Source organism: Sarcophilus harrisii, chromosome 2 (assembly GCF_902635505.1).
Source record: "Sarcophilus harrisii chromosome 2, mSarHar1.11, whole genome shotgun sequence".
Lineage (NCBI taxonomy): Eukaryota > Metazoa > Chordata > Mammalia > Dasyuromorphia > Dasyuridae > Sarcophilus > Sarcophilus harrisii.
The window spans coordinates 586181615-586206573 of NC_045427.1; the positions used below are offsets into that span (position 1 = coordinate 586181615).

Here is a 24959-nt window from a genome sequence, read left to right on the forward strand (position 1 = left end):
ATGTACTTTGATACATGGGGGGCAGGGAACAGAAAAGGCAAGATTCTCGCAATAATTTAGCATATAATAAAAATAGAGATAGAGAGAAAGACAGTGTAATGTACTTAACTGGTATATTAAAGGGGACTGGAAGTTAGATAGAGGGAAAGATATCTGTGGCTTGAAAAATAAAGGGAACTCTCTTACCTACATAGATACAAAGATTTACCTAGTGTGTAATAGTATTCGAAAGTTGCCTGAGACACTGAATTTTTGGCCTAGGATCTAGTCAGGTCAGTCTGCCATCTTCTAGGCCATATCGAGCCATAGGTAGCTTCAATCAATCATAAAATTTCAGAGTTGACAGACTTGTTCAATGCCCTCAAATGAAAAGGGTGAGGAAGCTAAATCCCAAGGAAAGGAAGTCAGATGCCCAAAGTCACACAGCTGGTCAGTAGCTGAAGAGGGCCTGGCTCTTAGTTACTATGATTCAGTCTACTGTTCTGTTCTAACTACATAACCATTCTGACTCTCCTAAATTAAAGTACTCAGAACTGCTATGTGGTCTTGTTTGGCAATTTCCTAGAATGCTGGAACAATCACTTCTGAACTAATAAAACAGCAGAAGCTGGATACTTAGCAATTCTGCTTAAAAGATTCATAAAATATGTTTCCTGGAAACAGTGCTTTTAGCTAAAATTTCTGATTTTTACTCTTGGATTTGCCAGGTAATCTCCAATGATCTTGGAGATAGGTCATAAAATTCTCCAAATAGTATTTTATCTTCCCACCAACACCCAAAGCAGGCTCTTATGTATTATATATCCCTTGTGTACAGTGTGAACTCCTTGAGAATAGTCTTGCTTTTTCTATTTAGATCCCCTGGACCGTCACATCATGCTTGGTATATAGTAAGTACTTAATGTGTTTTTTTTTTCTTTCATTCATTTATCAGAAGAAAAATATACCACATAGCAATAAAATGGGTATTAACAATTACCAAGAGATTAGGGATCATTCATTTTAAAACTTCTTTGGAAACTTGAGAGAACAATGAGACAAAAGTGCCTCAGTCCCAAACCCAGAAAATTAGACATATGCCCTCTTACCCAAAAGGGACACACAGAAAGGGGATAGGAGGAGAGAGGGAGAGAAAGAGAAAGAGAGAAGGGCAAAGAGAAGAGGGGAAAGAGAGGAGGGGAAAGAGAGGAGGGGAAAGAGAGGAGGGGGAAGAGAGGAGGGGGAAGAGAGGAGGGGGAAGAGAGGAGGGGGAAGAGAGAGAAAGGAGGGAAGAAGAGAGAAAGGAGGGAAGAGAAGAGAAAGGAGGGAAGAGAAAAAGGTTATTAGTCTCAATTTAGAATAAACTCTGCCATTTTCTGAGACAAGGTCACAGCAATTGGTGAAACATTATGCAATAGCTCAGCAATCCTCTTTAGAAACAACAACAACCAAAAAAAAAAACCATCATGCATTCCAATAATCATTTAAATCAGTAAAAGATCATTCCATACTATAGAAACAAAGAAATATTTAGACCCTTTCTGAATCTTACTGGTGGGTTTTTTTTAAAAAAGGGAATTTTGAAGTGATAAAAGAACAATTCCATTCTAATTTGTCCTCCTACTCAAACCTTTAAGTCAGGTTTTAAGTCAAAACTAGAAGGTAGCAATTTCTTTGTGTAAAAGGAAAGAACCGTTCCCCCCCCCCCCCCAGACACAACAGACTCAAATACAGAAAGGCTTTCTTACTTAGTTTCCTTATAATCATCTCATTTCCCTAGTCCATTAAAAGATTTCATGAATTAGATTAGAAAAGGGACATAAATACCAATTACCTCATTTAACATATAATGGAACAAAGGCTCAGAGAATGGAGTGACATGTCTTTATCATGGAATTGGTTAGAAGTAGAATTAGAAGCCAGGTCTCCAAATCTCACAAATGGTTTTCAGAAAAGCATTAAAGGACTGAAGAAGGGGAGACCAGAAAAATCAACAGTATTTTACTCAGCAATGTTTAGGTTCCTCTACCTTCAATTTTGACTTAGAGGGGGAAGAAGGGGAAAAAAACACTAAAAAGAGAGACAGTACTACTTAAAAAATCATTATTGAATCTCTAAGGAAGCATGTAATATTGAGTTGGACATAAAAATGATATTTCTGAAGCATAGAGGAAAGTATTATAAAATACTTCCTATACAAAAATAATTATTAAGTATTGAAAGTGAAATATTCCATATAAAATCCTATGAATAGAGGGAAAAATTCTCCAAACATATATCTTCCTATTAAAGAATTATTATTTCTTTTATCAGACACTAATAGCAGTTTTCAAATATCTTTTTAAAATTACCCTATTTTCAAAACATTAATGTTCAATTCATATGTTTTGGTTTTTTCTTCATCAGTCTTCAAGTCATTTCAGTAGACTTTTAAATAAAAGGAAGTCATGAACACCTCTAACAAAAGCAGTCATAGGCCTGTTTCATAATATATGAAAATATATCATGGAGAGACGTCATACGGCCTTCCATGAATTTCCACAAGTTTTCTGGCCATGGAGTGCAAACAATTACACAGTTTTAAATAACCCACATTAATGTTCCTCCCTCCAATTACTGGTTCAGATAATCAAGAGTTTATTTAGGCTTATTAATGCAATGTTAATAGGAAAAATAGTATGTTATTGGATTTAGAGCTGGAAGAGAACTTAGGTATCATTTAGTCTAATGTCTTCTTTTTACAGATGAGGAAACTAAGGTCCAGAGAGTGTATGACTTGCCCAAGATTATATTCAAGTTCCCAATAATAATAATAATAAGTATTATTAGTTGAGGGTCAGTTCTTGAAATTGAACTCAAGCCTTCTAAGTACAGAGTTATTTACACTGAACCCCAATAGTCTCCATGATTTACTTTAACCTATCCAGCAGTTCCTATTTTCTAATAATTTCAATGCAAACTTGGCATATGTAGTATCTCAGAATGTTAGAACTGGAAGGGGTCTCTAAAAAACTATCAGGTCCTAACTTCTTACTTTGCAGAAGAGGAAAATAAAATCCAAAAACTATTCCAATATGAGGCAGTATGTGGCAGAATGAAGCCATAATACCAGGTCTCTACTTCTTTGTCATAGGTCTGCCCATTTCATCCTATTAAGTCACAATGAAACCTCTCTCCATCGGCCACTGGGACTCAAAACTAATCTGTCAAAAGAACTTAAATCTTCTTTGTAGTGGCTAGAAACTGGAAACTGAGTGGATGCCCATCAGTTGGAGAATGGCTGAATAAATTGTGGTATATGAATATTATGGAATATTATTGTTCTGTAAGAAATGACCAACAGGATGATTTCAGAAAGGCCTGGAGAGACTTACACGAACTGATGCTGAGTGAAATGAGCAGGACCAGGAGATCATTATATACTTCAACAACAATACTATATGATGACCAGTTCTGATGGACCTGGCCATCCTCAGCAACGAGATCAACCAAATCATTTCCAATGGAGCAGTAATGAACTGAACCAGCTACGCCCAGAGAAAGAACTCTGGGTGATGACTAAAAACCATTACATTGAATTCCCAATCCTATATTTATGCCCACCTGCATTTTTTATTTTCTTCACAAGCTAATTGTACAATATTTCAGAGTCTGATTCTTTTTGTACAGCAAAATAACGTTTTGGTCATGTATACTTATTGTGTATCTAATTTATATTTTAATATATTTAACATCTACTGGTCATCCTGCCATCTGGGGGAGGGGGTGGAGAATAAGAGGTGAAAAATTGGAATAAGAGGTTTGGCAATTGTTAATGCTGTAAAGTTACCCATGCATATATAACCTGTAAATAAAAGGCTATTAAATAAAAAAAAAAAAGTTTTAAAAAAAAAACTTAAATCTTGCAATTGTAATCATAAATCAAAATCCCACCTAGCTCAACAGTATGGTTCCAGCAGAAATGAGAGATAATCTCTACTAGGTCATGATCACTGCAGATCTATGCTACATTGCCTTAAAAGTTCTTCCCACCTTGTGTTACATCTCAAGGTATTCAGTTCCAGAAACCTACAAATTATCATCGTTTTAAAAAGTTTTTTCTCTTATTTTCCTAACTGCCTGTCTTAGGGCTTTAAGGGATGTTCTCTGGTTCCATTGTTTCTGGAATTCTCTTAGCAAACCAACATTTCCACTATTCTGTACCTGATAAGATTTGAAAGGTTGATCCTATCTTTTTCAGCTTTACCTTTCTCAACCAAAGTGCCCTCAATATTTTACTCAAACCTCACCCAGAAGCAGTTCTACCCTGTATTCTTTTTAAGTCTTTAAAACTTTCACTGCCCTTGGGAGCAAAAAGGAATAGTGACTAAGAGCATTAGGTAGTGTTCTGTATAATGGTAAGAGGAGGGAGAGAGTGGGGAAAGAGAGTGAGGGAGCGAGAGGGGGAGAGAGGGGGAGGGAGGGAGGGAGGGAGGGAGGGAGAGAGAGAGAGAGAGAGAGAGAGAGAGAGAGAGAGAGAGAGAGAGAGAGACGAGAGAGGGATGTAAAGACTTAAAAAGAAGACAGGGTGGTAGGCAGGGAGGGAGAGGGAGAGAGAGGAGGAAGGGGGAGGAGGAGAAGAGGAAAGGGGAGGAGAAGGGAGAGGGGGAGGGAGAGAGAGGGAGAGAAAGAGAGGGAGAGGGGACATTTGATTTTGATATCTCTGGTTTATGACCTGAAATCCTTTGTAACTTTAACTCTGTCATCCTGTGATTCTGGTTCTAACCTCCAAGGTTCAAGAAGTAGGGTGCTAAGGCTAACAGATCTACATAATTAATGTCATAACCAAGACCAGAATCTAAATCTCCTTGACTCTAAATTGATGTTCTTCCAGTCACACTACCATAATGTCTGTTAGCTCAGAATCTACCATTTTCATGTGTTGTTTGGAAAATTTTCTCTTAAATATTTCCAAAAAACTCTATTCAAACCATGTATCCTCCAATGATTTTTTTTAAAAATTATGTTTACAGTTTCATTATTCTCAAGTTTAAATTCTATAGTGATTTGAGTTTGCATGTTAATAGAAAATAAACCACACTAAAAAGATAACCTGAATACAATTTTGCAATATGACAGCTTCTTTTTCCCCTTCTCCTTTGTCCCAACAAATAATGCTATTTAATCAACTGCAAAAATAGAATCAAGTGTGTGACATCTGGTGATTTTGGTTAATGCAACCTGGTGTTGCTAGTGTGACATTTTGTCACCTGCCCTTGGTCTGCAATTTTTAAATTGTTCCTGTCAGCTATCTCCTAAGTGTGTGTACTGTAAAATATAAGCTTTCAAGAGCTAGCAAAAATACTTGGTAAAAGGAGCTTGTGGAAATTCTATAATGTGCCCCACTTCCCAACTATACCCCAAATTGAGAGGTTTGAAAAGAACAAGTTCATCATGTCAAAATTATGAAGATTCAAGTATATTTTTTTAATTTTTACTAAGATACGCATTTAATGAGGTTGGCCATAGAAAGAGCTGATTCTTCAAATGTCATTCTAGGTCACAAAGATCTTAATACTAAAGTTACTTTCCCTTAAAAAAAAAATCTACAGATAAGTAGGATTTTTCTTAAAATAAAAAATGAACATGGTGCCTCCTCAAGCTGTTATTGATAAAACAAGAAATTTCCAAACAATTCTCCACACACTCAGACCTAATACAATGCATTTTCCTGAAAAGACTCTCTGGTGACTCTGAATAGCAAATCCTATTTTCTATCTAAATCACTCATTTAGGAGAGACCATTAAGTGTCTAGAAAGAAGGGCCATCTAGTGCAATCTTTCATTTGTAAAAAAGGAAACTAAAGACCTGAGGAGGACTGCTTGCCCAGCATCATTCAGGTACAAGTGTCAGGATATGAAACCATATTCTCTGACTCTAGGAAGGTTGTGAGCCATATCTATCACTGTATACTATACCTCATTGTCTCCTGTTTAAATCTGACCATAAAACTGAAGTGTTCAGTTTCTCTATTCTCAAATAATATAAGAATGGATCCAAAGATTTTTAAACCATGTAGATAGAAAGATGGTAACTTTTCTGATACAATAATATATAAAATAGCCACTGACATCAATTGACTAAGGTTACTTTTAGATTTGGTATACTGATTTAGGGGAATTAAAATCAAAACAGATAAAGAAGCAGTAGATGAACTGAACTGAAGACAGTGAGATAAAAAAAAAAAAAATAGATTGGCTTCTAACAAAATTCTTCCCCAAGATTATGTTCTAGGAGTGCCTACAGCTTTTTGACCAGCTCAGAATCTATAACAATGTTTGGCTTTTAGGCATGGACAGATGGGGGCCGGAGGGTTGTGAGATAGAGACAGAGAAACAAAGACAAAGAGACAGAGAATGAACAAAACACAGCAGAACCCATGATCGAATCTAATAGTAAACAAATAGACCAATTTGTATTGCACACCCAACATAAGGGAGAATTTTCACAGAAGCACAAGACCAGGGGGCTTCAGAGGCTTTGTAAAGCAAACCAGATGTCACCATCAGCAATCTGATCAAGTCCAGTTCCCGAATGAACACACTTTTTTATATATTTAATTTCTGCATAAAGAGATCTACTATTATAACCATGAAAGGATGTTTCTTGCCCCTTCCCCCCAAATCTCTAGCAATCATTTCAGCCAGTTTTAGTTCAAATGTATATAAGACACTTTGAATGGGTATGCTTACCAAAACAGCTAATGTTTCCCTGGCTGTTTCAGTATATAAATTACATTCTAAAAACAAATCTATTAGTATTGTTTCTCGACTCACACCTGCTCCTTTCATTTTGATAATCTCAGTTTCATGGTTTTCTGGTCAGAATAGCTAAAGACAAAGAAAATTCTAACAGAAAAAATTACCCATTGAGGTTAGGTGGTGGAATTCAGTTAGGGCCACAGTACTGGACTATTTGCTTTGTTTTTTGTCTAGTTTAGTTTGTTTTTGTTGTTCTAAACTCCCAGTTTAGAGGCATGGTAGATATAGAGGTCAGAAGGGAAAATAGCATGAGGAAAGATGGTTTATATTTGGTCCTGCAATAATAAGAGATTTTTGGCCTACAATTGCACAAATGAGTCCTCAAGGTAAGCAAGGTAGAGACCTCAGGGCATTATCTTTGCCTTGTACATGTGAGCAGAGAACAAGTCATTCCCTATTCTTTCTTATAAGCTCTACCCAATTCTTTCAGTCCTTATCACTACCAATCCTAAGTGGCAAGGTCAAAAAATAAGACCTTGTAACTTGGAGAAGATTCCTTCTTGCCACTGGGTAGTAGGAAAGAATATAATCAAACAACTTGATATAGTGAAAGAAAGCACTAATGATGGAGCCAGAAGATCTAGATTTGAGTCCTAGATCTCCAATTTACCAGCCATTTGACAATGAGTAAAAGTCTAAGTTCAGCTCTATGAGCCCTGGTTTTCTCTTTTTTAAAATGAAGGGTTTGGGTGATATCTCTAAGATGCTTTCAGCCCTGATCTATAAATGGCAAACTCTCTGTGGAGATACTTTATAAATTGTAAAGCATCATGGTGATAGGAGGAAAAAACACTGACACTGAAGCCAGAAGCCATGGGTTCAGGTTTCAACTATATAGCCTTGGGTGCTATTTGGAACTCAACTTAAACATCTATAAAATGAGAGGCTTGGAGATGTCTTCTGAGGTGATTTGCAGCTCGAATTCTATGATTTTACAGATGATCCATCATTGGGCATCATCATGAATAAAGATATGGGGGTAAAGGAGTTAGTTCTGGTTCACCCCCCCTTTCATTCCAGCATGTAGGTATTTCCTTATAAATGTGAAGGAAAGGTTAGCTTTCCTCTCCTTCTTTACCAGAAACTTCTCTTTACCAAGATCTCTGTCCTTGAATAGGTAAATATTAACAGGATATGAACTATTTAAGGACAAGAAGTGGTTTTCCAGTTTCTTTTTGTACCTCTGTGTTGGTATGGTCAGCTAGGTGAGGCAGTGGATAGAGTACTAGGCCTAGAATCAGGAAGACTCACCTTCCTGAGTTCAAATCTGGGTTAGGCACTCAGTAGCTGGATGACCCTGGGAAACTTAATCCTGTCTGCTTCAGTTTTCTCATCTGTAAAATTAGCTGAAGAAAATGGCAAACAACTCTAGTATCTTTGCCAAGAAAACCCCAAATGGGGTCATGAAGAGTCAGATCTGACTGAAAAACAACCACAGAACAATAAAATGTTTAGTACAATACTTTGTATATAGAAGGTATTTTTAAGTACTTGCTGAGTTAGATAGCTTTATTACTTCATAATTTTCCTTCTCTAAAATACATTGCTTTGGGGCAGCTAGTTGGTATAGTGGATAGACCATCAGCTCTGAAGTCAGGAGGACCTAAGTTCAAATCTGGCCTCAAATACTTAACAAAACTTCCTAGCTGTGTGACACTGGTCAAGTCACTTATCCCCAATTGCCTCAGCAAAAAATAATAATAATAATAAAATTTTTAAAATGTTGCTTTGTCCTGTGTACTCTTGAAATTCTCTTTTCTTTTCCCCTCTTCTCTCCTACCATCTCTCCCTCTCTCTCCCTTCTTCCTAGCTTTCTCATACCCCCTTCCCCTTCTCTTTCTCCCTCTCCTCTTTCTTCCATCTCTGTATGAACAGGACAATTTGTCCCTATTAAGAATGAAAATTAATCTGAATAAAAGTAGCCATGCATTGTATTCTTTCAAAAATTTATCACAAATAACAAACTTTTAAGCCTCTCAAATGCCCTGCACCTTTATAGGTGACCCTCAGCAACCCAAAACTGGGGCAAAGCAGCTGCCAAAACTTGTTATTTGTGACATCCACAACATCATTCCCTTAATCTCTCCTAGTCTGTTTCATTGTATTTTAAAATTTAAACTAAAAAAGAACTGTATCATACATGTGTGTGCATATATATATATATATATATGATAAAGACAGTTCTTTTTTTTAAATATATATGTTTCTATCATGAAACAGGATATAGGTTTAATTTGAGATGTCACTGTGAATTTACCACTATTCTAACTTGAAGTATATTTGAAGAATTTTTTGTGTATCAAGCTAATATTTTGAACTCTGTTACCTTATTCCTTATACTATTTAGGAAAATAATTTTGATAAAGCAACAGAACTTTTTTGGGTCTAATAGTGTGGTCTTAAGAACAGCTAGTTCTTTAAGGTACCTGGCTCCACTGACAGCTACAAACGTATTGAAACAGTCAAAGAGAATCTCTTGAGGACTGAAAAGTTCGGTGATGTTGACTAGGGAGCCATGCAACTCTACACTTAACTTGAATCCATGTTTTCCTTACAACCAAGGCAGTAGATGTTCACACTAAATACTTCCTCTCTAAGTATGGATAATTTTCTGTACCACTAGCACACAGAGGCACATATGGTAGGGTCTTCAAAGATAAGCATTTCCAGAAAAACACTATCTTTTTATGAAAAATATAAACTTTTAAGTTTGAAACTGTCAGCTCCAAATTAAGATCCATATCATAACATTACAAGTGGAAGGGATTCTGAGACCCAGGAAGGTAAAAGTCACTTCAAATAAGCAGAGCCAATTGGAAACAGAATCAGTCTTCTGCTTCTAGTGCTTTTCTATACAATCCTCTCTTGATTGAGATCTCAAAATTTCATGGACATATCTATTAATGATGAACTGGACAGAACAATTTTGAAGCAACTTGGTTGGAGATAGGGGGTTCAATTTAGGATATACCATTCTACAGAAAATATCACACACCACATAATCCAAAACTCAAGATAAGTGTTTATGTCTCAGGGGACAAATAACACATGAAGCATCAAAAGAAGGCACCCAAAGATTAGGCTTTGCTCAAGATTTGAGTTCCAGAAATAGTGAGAAAGAGATGAATCATTTTCCCATTATACCACAAGTTCACTGAGGGCTGATATTATGTCTACTATATTTTAGATTCCTACTCTCTCCCCAAAACGATAGGCTTAAACATAGAAGGTGCTTAATCAGCTTTAATTGAATGAGCCTTCCATGTCTTAAGGGTACAATGCCCCTAGTCCCTGGGTGAAGGACTACAGAAAAACTTTTAATACAAACACACACACACACACACACACACACCATAATGGATGATTTATGCCATCCATGATCTCTGCTTTTAGTCAGGAAACATCTAAAACTGTTCCTTATAATACAGAAATGTCAATCAAATGGAATATGTGTAAAGTGCCTTTAAAAGACTATGTAAAGGTTCGCTCTTATTCATATTATTTTCATGTGCTCTCTCAGTTATCAAATTTTCCAGGATGGAAATAGGAATCAAGAAACAGATTCTTTATCCTAACATACCAGGGAACCAAGTCACAAAAAGTGTTGGTGCAAAGGACCAATTATTCAGATGTTAAAAGCAATCTGCATTCCAGCCAGGTAGCAATAGCCATAGGTAGAACATTAGGAGGAGCCAGTAGGTACAACCTGATTTGATCCAAGTCCATTAATAGCCAAATGTCTCAGTTGAGCAGACTTGCAGAAAAGTGATCTCATCTTGCCAAGAATAGTGGAGAAGCTCTTGCAAAATGAAGACAACTATTCATTCAAAAATGGATTATCACAGCAAAGGCAACAATAATTCTCTACATGCATGCATGCATGCATGCAAACACACACACACACACAGCCACTAACATCTTCCCCTGACACTGCCTTTAATGCCTTCTATATCAGTATAATTCACAATGATGCTCGGGAGTAATTATTTCTGAAATTAGACTGGAAAACCTCAGGTTCATTTACTGTGAAAAGGAAAGAAGTGGGGCCCTACAAATAGGGGCCAAGTATTTTGGAGAGAGAAGAGCCAAGACCTGCACCTATTTATTATAAAGCTCAGCCCAAGAAACCTGCCTATGGCACAATGAAAATGGTTTTAATAACAGCCATTGTTAAGGCAAATTATATAACTGTGGACAAATTACATCTTTAATATCTTCTTAGCATTTAGAGAGGAAAGGCCTGAGATGAGGGATAACTTTCAACTTCTTGCAGAACATGTCCTCAATCTTATCCTCTTTACTACATGGCCTGATAACGGTGTTCTTTCTACTAAGCATACAAGAGATTTTCTGCAAAAGACTTACAGAGACACAATTTCCTTGGGAGATCTTTTAAAAATCAGAACATTTACTTTTAGAGTCAAATCTTATTCTTGGGCCTGGTTAGAAGAGGATGGATTTGATACCTCAAGAAGAGGGAGGTATGTGTGTGTGTGTGTAAAAGATATATTCTTCCTTTCATTCATGGATTTTAAACTTATAGACCATGGATAGATTTCATGGCACTTCTGAACTTTGATGGACAAAAACTTGTATTATTATTTTCATTAACTTCTGGTTTTCTTTGTAATCATCTATGCTTTAAATTATATATTAAAAACATCATTTCTGAGAAGAGCTCTAAGGATTTCAGATTCCAAAAAGGGCTAAGAAATCTGAATCAAGTTAGAAAAATCTTTGACCCTGTTATGATTCTCAATCATTTAGCTGCTCCCACTGATCATGAAGAAGGTTCCATATATATAACTACTATCAAAATATTTAAATAAATAAATTAGGGCTAGAAATTGTCTAAGTAATGGAGTGCCTATCCTTGTATCTTGGAAAACTTAATCAAAACCAGACCAGTCATATCTCTTCTGGTTTTAAAGATCTTCAGAGAATTGAATGTTGATATTGCAGGCTCTTACACTCAGCAGTCTTCTTTATCATTTTGGGTTTTTTTTTTTTCAGAACTACAATCTCATTAATGTAAGGACCTTCCTCCCCTCCCCCCGCCAGGCAATGAAGAAATTCCTTCAACTAATGCAGATAAAAAAAACATACTGGGTTTTGCAAGGGTCAGTATTGGAAAAATTACCCATGCATATGCTTTGCAAATAAATAAAGAAATTATTTTTAAAAAATTAATGCAGACAAACTTAGAAGGGAAGCAATAAACTGGAAAAAAACATTTTTACATTCAAAAAAAAGTATTCTGCAACTTCTCATTTTAGCTCATAGGTAGAGGAAAATACTGAGAAACTAAGTATTTTCCTTAAGATCACACACCCACTATCTGTAAGATAATTTTATTTTTAAAATAATGTTTTATTTCCCCCCAATTATATGTTTAAAAAATTTTAACATTCGTTGTGGAGATAGTTCTTGAAAACCAGATTTTTCTGACAAAATCCATCAAACCATGCTCTCTCTCTCTCTCTCTCTCACTGCCTTTTTTATATTTAACCTAAATCAGTGTAAGATTTAAAGTCATTCTTTTTTCTTTTATCAGTTAAGGTAGAAGATAGCTAATCACCATCTTCTATGTAACTATTTTCTAATAGTGAGGAAAAAAAGTTTTTCTGTCCTAAGAGGGAGTCTTTCCTATAATGTTGTTTCAAGTTGTGTAGGGAGATTACTTCCAAATCAGTGATAGTAAATGACAGACACACACTGGGCATATTAGTCCAGAAATAAGAGCAGAAGACTGGAAGCTAAGTTCCCTCAGCTCTATTGTTTTGAACTCCTTAGATGATCTTGGATAAGTCATTTTCAGTGGTGATCATACCAACAACCAACAGACTTTCCAAAGAAATTTGAGAATTAATAAAACAGTCAACCTTGATTATCTTGTACTGTTGAACCAGAATTTTTATGAAAAAAAAAAATCTACTTTAAAGACATTCATGGCACTTTACTAGTAGCAAATTCATAGCAATTATTTTTTAAAAGCTAATTTTCATTTAAAACACCAAGCAAGGAATGGACGTATGAATATTCCTAACCTGCAAAATGATTCCTCCACATAATATCAGCGAAACTCATTGGTGGGCCACTGGGAGGGTAGTGTTTACCTTTCAGAGGCTCATGATCAGTCCTTATCATATCCATTAAAGAGTTCTCCAAAGAGTGCAAGTTAAATGTGTCATAGGGCCTATTCCGGTCCTAGAAACAGAAACACAAGACAAAAAGATATAATAAAAATGACTTCATAAAAAACACACTGTATATTTTGCTTCCTAATCTAATTAAATATATGAACCATATGCAGCATGCTCATTACAAGCAAGGACTTCTACCTGACACACATTTTTAAGCCTAGTTACTCTTGTGCACCAGAATAATACTGGAGAGATTCTCTTAAAAAGGTCTTAATTTGCATGTTTCACTCAGACTGACCTTTCTGCCAATTAAACCACTAAAAAAAGAAAAAAAAAAAAACTTATCATTTAGTTATTAACTCATTAGTCTTTTCCCTTTTCTTCCTTCACTTGCCATCCCATGGTACTAAGAGGCAACAAAACCAAATAGGACAATTATCACCCATATAAAGAAATGTAGGAAAAAATGACAGTATCACAATCTCCAAGATGGACTTCTTTCCCTAGACAAAAATTGACTGTGTTAACAATTATATATTATTAAAGGCTTTATGATTTAATTCTGAGGGAAAACATCAGTTTTATTTGCTCCTAATCCTTTTTGACAGATGATAATTTTTCATGTAAAATTATAAATTTTGGGATTCAAAGAAGGATTAAGAAGTCTTATCCAACTCCCTCGTTTTACAGATAGCTGAACAAAAGAATCTCAGAGATAAAATGATATATCGAGTGAGGTTAACTACAACTTTAACACATAAAATAGATTTATGTTCTGGGTATTGTTTTTACAAGGATTTATGGAATCATTAAAACAATAAGTATTTAATTCAGTGGTATATATAATATTCACACTTGTAAATACTTTTGGGAATGGGGAGGCAAAAAATTTAGTTTTACAAAATTGTCTCAAATAGAAATATTTGAATAACATAGGTATGCATGTAATTTCCAAGAACCTGGAAAAGTGAGGAACAAAAAATGTTATAGTGTATTGTTAAGAAAACAGTGCTGAGGGGAAGCTAGGTGGCAAAATGAATACAGCACCAGCCCTGAAGTCAGGAGGACCTGAGTTCAAATATGATTTTGGTCACTTAACACTTCCTAGCTGTGTGACGCTGGGCAAGTCATTTAACCGCAACTGCCTCAACAAAAAAGGAAAGGAAAGAAAGAGAGACAGAGAGATGGGGGGGGGGGGGGGGGGGGGGAGGGGAAGGGGGCGCAAGCTGAGCAAAAAATAGCTGGTCTATGCCTCTAGTGCTGTATTTTTTTTTTTAATGATATATCCAAGAGAGAATTTGGAAATACTTTCTTCTGGTCACTTGGAAGCTCTTTTTAGAGATGCAGGATCCTAAGATCTGAACATTTAAAGGGCTCTTCTAATTGAGGGGAGAGAGGGAAGGGATACATAAATGTGGTATCATCAGAAAACTCAGAGTTTGTAAACTCCTACTGAAGCAAACATAAAATTAATCTGTAACTTGTTATATTAGAAAGCACCCTAAGGACACTAAATGGCTAGGTGACTGTCAGAGCAAAACTTGTGCTTGTGCTTTCCTGACTCGACTGTTACTGATGATGTCCCACCATCCACCTTAAATATTACCTCTAATTCCTTCATTTTACAGATAAGAAAATAAAGCCCAGAGAGATGAAGATTAAGACAGCAAATAAATGATGAAATCAAGATCTAATTTCAGCTTTTCTGATTGCAGATCCAATGTCATTTTGGCTGTATAACTTTGGAGGTATTTACTAGCCAAAAACAGAAATGGGTTAATTTTCAGATGGGAAGGACAATGCTTAGAGTAAGCAATGGAATAATACATGGAGGCAAATATGGAAAGACCTATTTAAAAATGTACAAATAGAAGGGGTGAAAGGGAGTCATTTGGTATTTTGAGTAAATAATCCCACAAAGAATAATTGGAGTATCTATATTGATCCTGAGAGTGTAAATAAAAGTATGTTTTTATATATTTCTGAAGATCAGGTTACAGTATTTATTTCTCATTACAGAAGGTTTGAGAAACAAGCTAATTTTTATTGTAAATTTTATTAAATATGGGGTAAAAAGTATTAGATACAGCAAAAGTCATCACCAGTTCAGACAGTTCTTCATGACCCTTAGTAATTGAACTACTAAAAGTTGATAGACCAAGTGGTCTTTTTTAAAATATTGCCTCTCTCTGCTTGCATTTTTGTTCTTCTTCCCAGGTTATTTATACCTTCTAAATCCAATTCTCCCTGAGCAACAAGAAAACTGTTCGGTTCTGCACACATATATTGTATCCAAGATCTACTGTAATCTATTTAACATGTATAAGACTGCTTGCCATCTTTGGGGAGAGGGCGGAGGGAGGGAGGGGAAAAATCGGAACAGAAGTGAGTGCAAGGGATAATGTTGTAAAAAATTACCCTGGCATAGGTTCTGTCAATAAAAAGTTATTTAATAAAAAAAATAATAAAATAATAAAATAAAATAAAATATTGCCTCTCATTTGTTGCTACAGTTCCTATTCTGGAAGAAAATATTTTTTCTTAACTATTCTCCAGTGTCTTTGCAAGTTTCAAATTAGTACACACACTTATTACTTAAGAATGTCACAATTTCCAGAAATGCTATCTTACTAGTCCCAATACAAGTTAATGTAATTTTTTTTGGCAAGGAAGTCATAGGTAAGGGAGAGATATAATCAGGAAGCAAAATGACAGCCTATTACCTACATTAACTGACTGAGAAAATTTTCTGAGCTTCCTTTCTTAGTTCTATGGGTTTCTCTGCAACCTCAGTGGTACCAATAGCATGAGGGGATGTTTAATTATTGCGGATAAAGGAGGAGGAGAAAACTACAGCTGGGAGAAGGACAAATCCATTAACTAACCCCAAGTCTTGAAGGAAGAAAAGGAGTTCAATAGACGGAAATGAAGCAGATATGCATCTTGGGCAAGGGGAATAGTTAGTCCAGTCTGGCTGGATTGTAGAGTACAAGGAAATAAACAGAATAAAACCAGGCTGGGAATGAAGGTCAGAAAGTTTACTGAAATCTTTATATGTCAAATTTAATAGTTGGTATTCATCCCAGAGGCAGCCTATGACAGTATGAACACCACCAGATATTTGAATTCATGAGTCTGGAGTTCAAATTCTGATTTTGCTACTTTGTGACCTCAGACAAGTCATTGCATTTCAGGTATGTTAAATTGTAAAGGCTGAAGTGGATGATCTCTCAGGTCTTATCTCATTCTAAATCTATGTCATCACCACAGGTTTCCTGAGGTCGTCATGCCTCAGAAAGAATATTTTATCATCTATATAGAAGGCCAGATTCAGAGATAATTAGGTTAAAAAGTTATTACAATAGTACAGCTCAAGCCATCATCTGTCTGGAATGATGAGCACAGAAGCCTCCTTCTAAAAGAAGCACATAAGAATCTGCTGCTCAGGAACTTCTTGGGTTCTGACTTCTCAGTGCTCAGTAGCATTCCAAATAGCTAAAGTGGCCAGATAAATTTGTGTCATTATATATCGGAAATATGGTAAAAGCCACAAGGTAAAGAATGATTCATTTAGACCAATTATGAGTATTATATGTTGGTAAAAAGATAATTCGCTTAGAGTCCCAATCCTTTTTATTGGACAAACTGGATAAATGATCCCTGACTAATCAAGATGCAGAAATGCAAATCAGATCAATATATAGAAAATAATTAGAGGTATTAAAAAGTGGAGTGGGCTGCCCAAGGAAGTATTTAATTCTCCAGTGATCAAAGTTTTTAAGCAAAGACTATATGACCACCTCTCCAGGATTCTGTAGAGGTATTTGTTAGATTTATGCTTGGACTAGATAGCCTTTGAGGCTCATTCTAACTCAAGTCTATGATCTCTAAACTACTGACTGGAACAGAACAGAGATAAGAACTGATGCTGAATGAAACAAGTGAAGTCCTAGAATGGCAGATTGGGACTTTCAAGTTCATTTCTATTAAGGGCTAGTTGTATAAACACAGCTGTCTCTACTAAGTATCATAACCTACCCAAAAGAAACCTCTGAGGTGTGGTAGAAAGAAGAACCTGGGCTCATAGCCCATTTCTGATGCTTACTATCTGCATGACTATGAGCAATTCACTTCCCATCCCTGGTCTCAATTTCCCTCATCTGTAAAATGAAGGAAGCAGACTAGATGACCTCTGAAATACATCACCATTCTAAATTTATACTAGCCTTCCCTTTCTAGTTGTCCTGAAATTCCTACCATGAGAGGCCATCTAACCCAATTCTCTTTGTATTCTGGTAAGGCAAATAAAGATAATAATAACAGCAAACAAAAATCAAGTGAGTCCTCCCCAACTCCACTCTAATCTCAGCATAGGTTAGCTGGAAGCCAACCTCTTATTCCCTCTCTTTAACACAGACAAGTTTAATGCATTAACTATTTTATAGTTTGGAAGTTGAGATACGATATCCTGGAAAGGATGCCCAATAAGGAATATGTGAGTTGAGAGAGAAGGGAAAAGGTTCTGGAGAGATCATGGTCCTAAAAAGCAGGTAACTAGCTATATGACAGCAACAATCTAAGGAGCATAGAGCAGATAGAACACCAAAGCTTGCCCCTGGGATTTGGGTGAAACCGCAAACCCAACTTTGCTGCTTTGTCTATGAAAAGTCTTGCACTTGGCAGCATGAAAGTTGAGGAAAGTCAGAGAAGCTCCTGTGACTAACTTGGAATACTTCAATGTGTATTCATTTGGAACACAAACAAATCCCTGGAGTTTCAGACAGCCAATTCTCATTCATTGTGCCTAATACTCAATATGTGGAACACAGGAAATGTGAAGGGCATAACAAGGCATTTGTAGAAGGTTCTTAATTGAACAAATGTTAGTCCTTGGTGTCTTATTCACTAAAACTAATTCTAGTTATATGTCTAGTCAATTTTTATTTGCCACATACTATTTATCTGTTTTGTTTTACAAGTAGCAAATTTTTCTGCTATAATGAGCAAATGACCTTGAAGACAACTACCAAATAAATAAAAGTATACATATAGAAAAACTGCAGTCAAATAGTTCACCTAATGAAATTGATTTTCATTTGGTGCCAAATTTAATTACTCATTATTAAAATTAAGCAATCATTATGTGTAAAGCCATTCAGAAAAATAGGACAGTCCTCATACTCATGGCGCTTACAAGTCAAGAGCAAGATGACACAAAAATAGACAGTCTCATCAAATATCATCATTAGGTCCAAAATTGTTGCATGGGGTCTGAATAAGAAGATTGTCAAAATAAAGAGTTGTGGGAGCAGGAGGTAGAATAGAGAGGGGAAAGGTACCATCCATTTGAGCTCAGCTTCCAAATTTAAGCAAAAATTCAACAGATAAAAGGGGAGAGAGAGATCATTCTGCATATAGGGTTTACAGCATGAACAAGGACAATGATGGGAAAGCATAGAATGTGTTCTTGGGATAGGTAAGATTGAATGGACAATTAAATTGCAAGGCAAGAATAATATAAACTTGGCACAGAACTGGAGTTTGGCTGAAAATATAACCATAGTCAAGTCCAATGTGGTAAACTCAAAATTAAGTTGAGTAGGAATAAAGAAAAGTGGCAACTTTAAGAAAGAGACCAAAGGAAAATGAGTATTAGAGGGAAAAGAGTGTATTTAGCCTTTACCACAGAACCCTTTAAATATCAAACAAACAAACAAAAAAACCATGATGTCCACACCTCACACCCTCCTCATGTCTTTTCCAAACTAAACTTTTCTAGTTTCCTCAATACTCATTTGGCACAGTTTCCAATCCCACTGTATATTCACTGTGCATTAATCTCATTCTAGCCCATCACTGCCTTTCCCAAAATGTGGCATCCAGATCTTAACTGAAAACAATATTCCTCATGTGGTCTATATAAGCCAGACTATAGGAAGACATTCTGCTCCCTACTGCAATCCAAAGAAGAAAGCATTAGGATTCTTTTAGCTGTTTCAAATCTCAACTTGGTTACTATCTGACTATGGACATTTAACCAATAAGGCTATTTTCTCATCTATAAAATACGAATGTCATAACTAGTCATTTTGATCCCCAAAACCAATTTCCCAAAAAGCATCTGGACAAACAGCAGGAAATACATTCTTAAATTAACTTTTAAGACAAATTCAGGTGTGGGATTATTGGGTGATGAGAGATGCTAAGAAACAAAGCCCTGTGGAGGGGTGCCATCTGGCAGTTTCCTATTTTAAATAATTATTCTTGCTAACTATATACTGAGCTCAATTATTTCTATCCTGCTGAACGGAATAAAAGTACTGCCAGTGCTTTCTAAATGATGGTGCCCTGGGACAAACCCCAAGTTGCTCTGCTCTAGTTATGCCTCTTGCTTACTCCTCACAAGATTGTTATAGGACTCAAATAAGATCATATATATAAAGTGATTTGAAATGCTGAAAGAACTATACAAATGTCTGCTATTACTGTGTTATACAGTTGACTCATTTAGTTGACTCATCTAGTAGAGGGAAGGAAGAAAGGGAGGGAAGGAAGAAGGGAGGGAAGGAGGGGGGAAGGAGGGGGGGAAGAAGGGGGGGGAAGGAAGGAGGTAAGAAGGGGAGAAGGAGGGAAGGAGAGGGAGGGAAGGAAGGAAGGAAAGGAAAGGAGAGAGGGAGGGAGGCAGGGAGGGGGAAGAAAAAAGGAAGGAAGGGAGGGAGGGAGGGAGGAAGAGAAGAATTGTTTTAAACCTACGAATTTAAAGAATTAAGGGGGGCAGCTAGATGGTGCAGTGAATAGAGCACTAGCCTGAAGTCAATAGTACCAAGTTCAAATGTGACCCGAGTTCAAATGTCACGTGACCTCAGATACGTGCTAGCTTTGTGATCCTGGACAAGTCACTTAATTCCCATTTCCTTGCCAAAAAAAAAAAAAGACATGAAAGAAGTAAGGAAGGCTCTTTGGCAATACAGAGCTATGCTAATCAATCCAAATTCAGTTTGAAATTAGTCTGAAGAATAAGTCAGGACATACAATCTAATATAATTCCATCATTATAAGTCTCAGAAAGGGTTTAGCAACCAAGTTCACATTACTAATCAGTAGATCAGAACTTAAACTGAATAGCTAATGTACTAGAAAAATTTAATAATGAAAACTAGACAAGACAAAAAATGAAATGTACATATAAAGAGTTACTCTTAAAAAAGGTTTGTTGGGTTATATATTCTTACAAAATTTTAGTGTGTTTCATGGTAGAAGCTGGACAATTAGTATTCCACAAGCAATCATCAGCATGTGATTTCAGATTGTAATAAGTCTATTTCAAATTAACCTCTATCAAGAATTCTAAAAAACTTTTAGTAAACAAGATTTGGTAAGGTAGGCACATTTCCTCAATCATACAGAATGTATACTAGGTAAGTTCCTAAGAAAGAGATGTATCTATGTTCATGTCTATATTTCTGATGTGTGTGTGTCTTTGTATGAATATTATGTAGTTAACTTATTGGGGAAAAAATCACAGTTCAAATTTTCATGATTACGTATAAATAACTATATTTCTAGTATTTCTTACACTGTTGTAGTATTGTAAGAAATCATTCCCCAGTCTGAAATAAATGACCAATCTCAATTATCCCATAGCATAATCTACATTAAAAAACAAACTTCCAGAACAGGAATCCTCTCAATCATCTTTAGTCTCATAGTTTCTCATTGTTGAGAAAATGTTCCGCTACTTAGCAGCTGTGTGACTATGGACAAATCAGTTTACTTCATGGCTGAGAAAATTGGAATACAGAAAAGGACCTGAACATGACAATACCTTTCAATCCTCTTCTGCTTTAATAGTCTATAAGATTATATAGGCCCAGAATTTCAAAATAATTTTTAAAATATAATTGTGCCTCACTTTCCTCATCTGTAAAAATTAGTGCTGAATTTCATGATCTCTGATGAGTGAACTTCATCTTATAAATCTATGGCCCTATACTTAACGTGAAATCTTTCACAAATTTAAATCTATTATCCTTTCTTCTACTAATCTACTCAATGGGTAATGACTAGTCAATAACTTTTGTGTACGTAATGAAAATTGTTCATAAATTAAATTAAATCTTACCCTCATCTTCCCTGGCCACATTAATATCAATTTCTTTAACCTTTTTTTTTTTAAAAAAGACTATTCATTTTAATATATAGCATACCAAATAGATTTAAAATCAACATTTATTAAATACCTATAGGGAAATGTTCTAATTACTGGAAATTTAGAAGTACACCAAAATATGGAGCCTAAACTAAAGGAATCGTGGATTTTCCAAACTGGAAGGGACCCTCAAAAATAGATTTCTCTGATTCCCTCCTTAGTTGGTAATAACCTCCCCATCAAGCCTCATATTACAGAGAAACAAAAGATAACAGATTTTGAGCTAGAAGAGAGCCCTAGAAACCAACTTGCTCATATTACAATTAAGGAAATAGTTGGAAGGTTAAGTAACTTATCTGAGGTCACATAGCTAGTGATTAACAAAGATGCAATTTGAGCACTCAGTCCTCTAGCCACATACTCTCTAAAGCATTTATATAACTGTATATCATTTTCATCATCATCACTATTTCAATCCTTACTTTACTGTATGACCTATGAGGACAAGGGCTGCATTTTAGTTAAACTTGGTATCTTTCCCCAGAAACTAACCCAGTGTTCTGAACACAGTAGGTGCTTATAAACATTTGAATGAATGAATTCAGTGCTAGGTTTTGTATATAGGAAACATTTAATAAATGTTTGTTGAAGTGAATTTTAAGCATTGTTTGAGACAGTTACCTCAAGCCAACAGGTTGCTAATCAATGAAATTCCATCTATAAAATACCATCGAGTTCCTGCTTTGATGGCTAAGTGACAAATCATGGGTAATTTTTTATTGAGCTGACGTGAAGTTGGTTCTTTATATGCTAAGGGATTACCTAATATATACAACATGATCTCAGAAAGGGACAAACATTTTCCTGAGTTATTAAACAAAGACTAATGCATACATAGTTCCTGGCCTTCTTTTATTTAAGCTGATTATTAGTCTTCATATTTTTATTATTATTGCTACTATTATTGTATCCTACTCTCTCCTCTTTTATTCCATTTCTTGCAAAGTTCCTATATTTTAAAAAGTATTTTCAGGAGGCTCCTGATAAAGTGACATTAAATGAAAATCTTCTCAAAGCATAAAGGTAGACCAGTAGTTGACTCAACTTCTACTAATAAATCTATACATAGTATCAATTACTCTTTCAAATCCATTTTCATGTCATACTGGTGAGACTAAAAACTTTAATATTGGTTCTAACAGCCATAAAACAGGATATTTAGAAGCATGGTACAAAACTGTCCAGTCATCAAGTGCAAACCATTAAGAATGTCCAACCAAAAACCCTAGATTTCTTTAGTAAACCCAACAAAGATAGATCACTTATAAAATTTATCTCAAATCTTTTTGAACATTCTTCTACATTTTCAGCCAGAACTATCTGTGGTGAATGAGTTCCATAAATTTATATCACCCATTGTTTCAAGGAGTATTTGCTTTGATTCATTTCAAAACTTTACTAAGCAACTATCTGTAGCATATGGTACAAAGATGAAATGCCTGCCTTCAAAGAGTTTATAATCTCTCATGAAAGATGAGACATATACAAAAGAGAAGACCATACCAATTGGGTACTATGAAAAAATTTGAGGTGAGAAATATCACTTAGATGCCATTTGGGGTAGAGATAACTAGAAAACAGGTCTTCTTTATTGTTATAATCAAGTTTCATTCAATCCATCTCTCCATCGTCTCGCTTACATCAATGCTCATTCTTGTAGTATATTAGTTTACTGACTTAGAAACAATCTGAGAAAGACCCAAAAGATTAAGAATCCTTGATTGGAAAAGACAGCTGATACATGAAGTTTAGCTATAAATTGACTGGAAATGCCCAGAAATCCTGAGTAAAAGGGATACATCATGAATATACAGGGTCTGGAAGACATAGCATCAGGGCAGATGATTAGGCCTAATAGACTTCTATCTTACTAAAAAGATTATAGTTGGTAATTGGTGGCAGGGATGATTATTGGAGAAGCCCCGAAGCAATCAGTGGGAAACAGAAATGAACCTAAGGGACTAAGTGGTATGGATTCTGGGTTCCCTTCTTCAGGAATAGATTATCAGAGAGCAGTACTAGCCATAAAGGAAGAAGAGGATGGGGAGAAGAGAGAGGAATCTCGGCTGGCATACGGTATTAAGATTTAGAACTAATAGAGAGCACAAAGTTCAGCTTGATCCCTCTTTTATGGTCCATATGAGGAAAATGGGACTCTTGACTTGTACAGAATTAGATAGATTCTAAGTGACTATGCCAGGATTCAATCCCAGCTAACCCAACTTTAAACCCAGTGCTCTTTTTCACTGTACCATGTTATCCAAGAAAATCTAGTTTATTTCTGGAATTAAGAATTTAGGGATTTTACATGAACAGAATCAACACAACTAGAACAAGGAAGCTGCTGATCTGTTAAACAATAACAACTTTACACCAATTATCTAAGTATCTGATACCCAAGAAATATATGGAACATAAATGTGTGACATCAAAAGTCATGGATAAATGGGCAAATGAACAAAGAATGTGAATTAGCGGTTCTTCAAGTTGTTTCAAGTCACTAATATATGAAATACAAATCAAAACAACTCTGACAATAATAGTTCATACCCAGCAAATTGGTAAAGGTGATAAAATGTAGGAATAGTTGTTACTGAACAGATTATAAAATGAGAGAAATAGTAATCCTGCTAGAAGCAATGTGAACTGGTCCAACCATTCAAAGACAATTTGGAATTTCTATAAGAAAATCATTCAAGTGTTCATATGCTTTAACATAGAGATCCTATTATTATATCCAAGAAAATCAAAGAGGAAAATAAGAATCCTATATAAACCAGAATATTTATAGTAATATTTTTGTACTATCAAAAATTTATAAACAACATCAGCTCCTATTGATGCAGCAATGAACAAACAATCTGGGGTATTTAAATATAATGGAATATTATTGTGACATAAGATGAACACAAAAAAATAAAGGAAAGTATGGGAAGAAATATATGTATTAATGCAAAGTGAAGTAACTAGAACCAGAAAAACATTACAGGAAATGACTATGATAATATAAATGTCAAGAACAAGAAGACAATTGAAACTGAATGTAACAGGATTGGATCATAGCCAAAATTCCTTCCAGATCTAATTTTATCATTCAATGAAACTATGACCAAAAATAATACTAGGCCCAGATTAATAAATTAACATTTAAATAGCACTTTAAGTTTTGTGAAGAATTTTATGAGTTATCTCATTTTTACCTAGGAAGTAAGCATAATACTAACTCCCTCTTACACATAAGGAAGCTTAAAACCAAAAGAGGTTAAGTGGCTTGCCAAGGGTCATACCACTAATAATTACCCAAGGCAGAATTTTAACTCAACTAGACTTTTGAAACCAGGAAGCTGGTTTGGGAAATAAGACCTGGATTCAAGTTGCACCTTTCATATATGCTATCTGAGTAACCCTGAAGACAACTCTCTAGAATGGTACAAAATAGATGATTGTGAAAAAGGTGTCGGGGTATTCTTTACTAGTTCAAGTCCAGCCTCTCCCGCTTCCTCCACCTCTTCCCACCCCCACTCCCTACAAAAATAATTCATTCAAGAGATTTTAAAACAATGTTTTGTTTGTATATATCACCTAAGAAATGTGATCAATTATATCTTCCTAATTAATTAGGGTCTCAGTTCCATTGAAATGAATTTAATAACTATCTGAGAGCCAATTATGGGTAAGGTACTGAGCTTTATCCCTTTACTCAATTTGTTCTGTCTATATTTTTCTTCATGGAACTTTCTATACATGGCTAGGGCAGCACAATGGATAAGAACATTGGACCTAGGAGTCAGGAAGTCAAGTTCAAATCCCAACTCACTTAGCTGTGT

The 24959-nt window shown here is 35.5% G+C and overlaps 1 protein-coding gene across 8 annotated transcripts in view; it reads right to left on the reverse strand.

The window, feature by feature from the left end:
• The window catches only part of CPEB3 (cytoplasmic polyadenylation element binding protein 3), a 267785-nt gene that overhangs the window by 163631 nt on the left and 79195 nt on the right, over positions 1-24959 (reverse strand). For 4 of the 8 annotated variants that reach the window (XM_031956050.1, XM_031956048.1, XM_031956046.1 and 1 more), the window contains exon 3: positions 12897-12987. In XM_031956050.1, the coding sequence (XP_031811910.1) occupies positions 12897-12987 (91 nt within the window). Of the gene's footprint in view, positions 1-12827; positions 12988-24959 lie in introns of all 8 variants that reach the window. The other 4 variants (XM_031956047.1, XM_031956043.1, XM_031956045.1 and 1 more) reach the window with 1 other exon arrangement.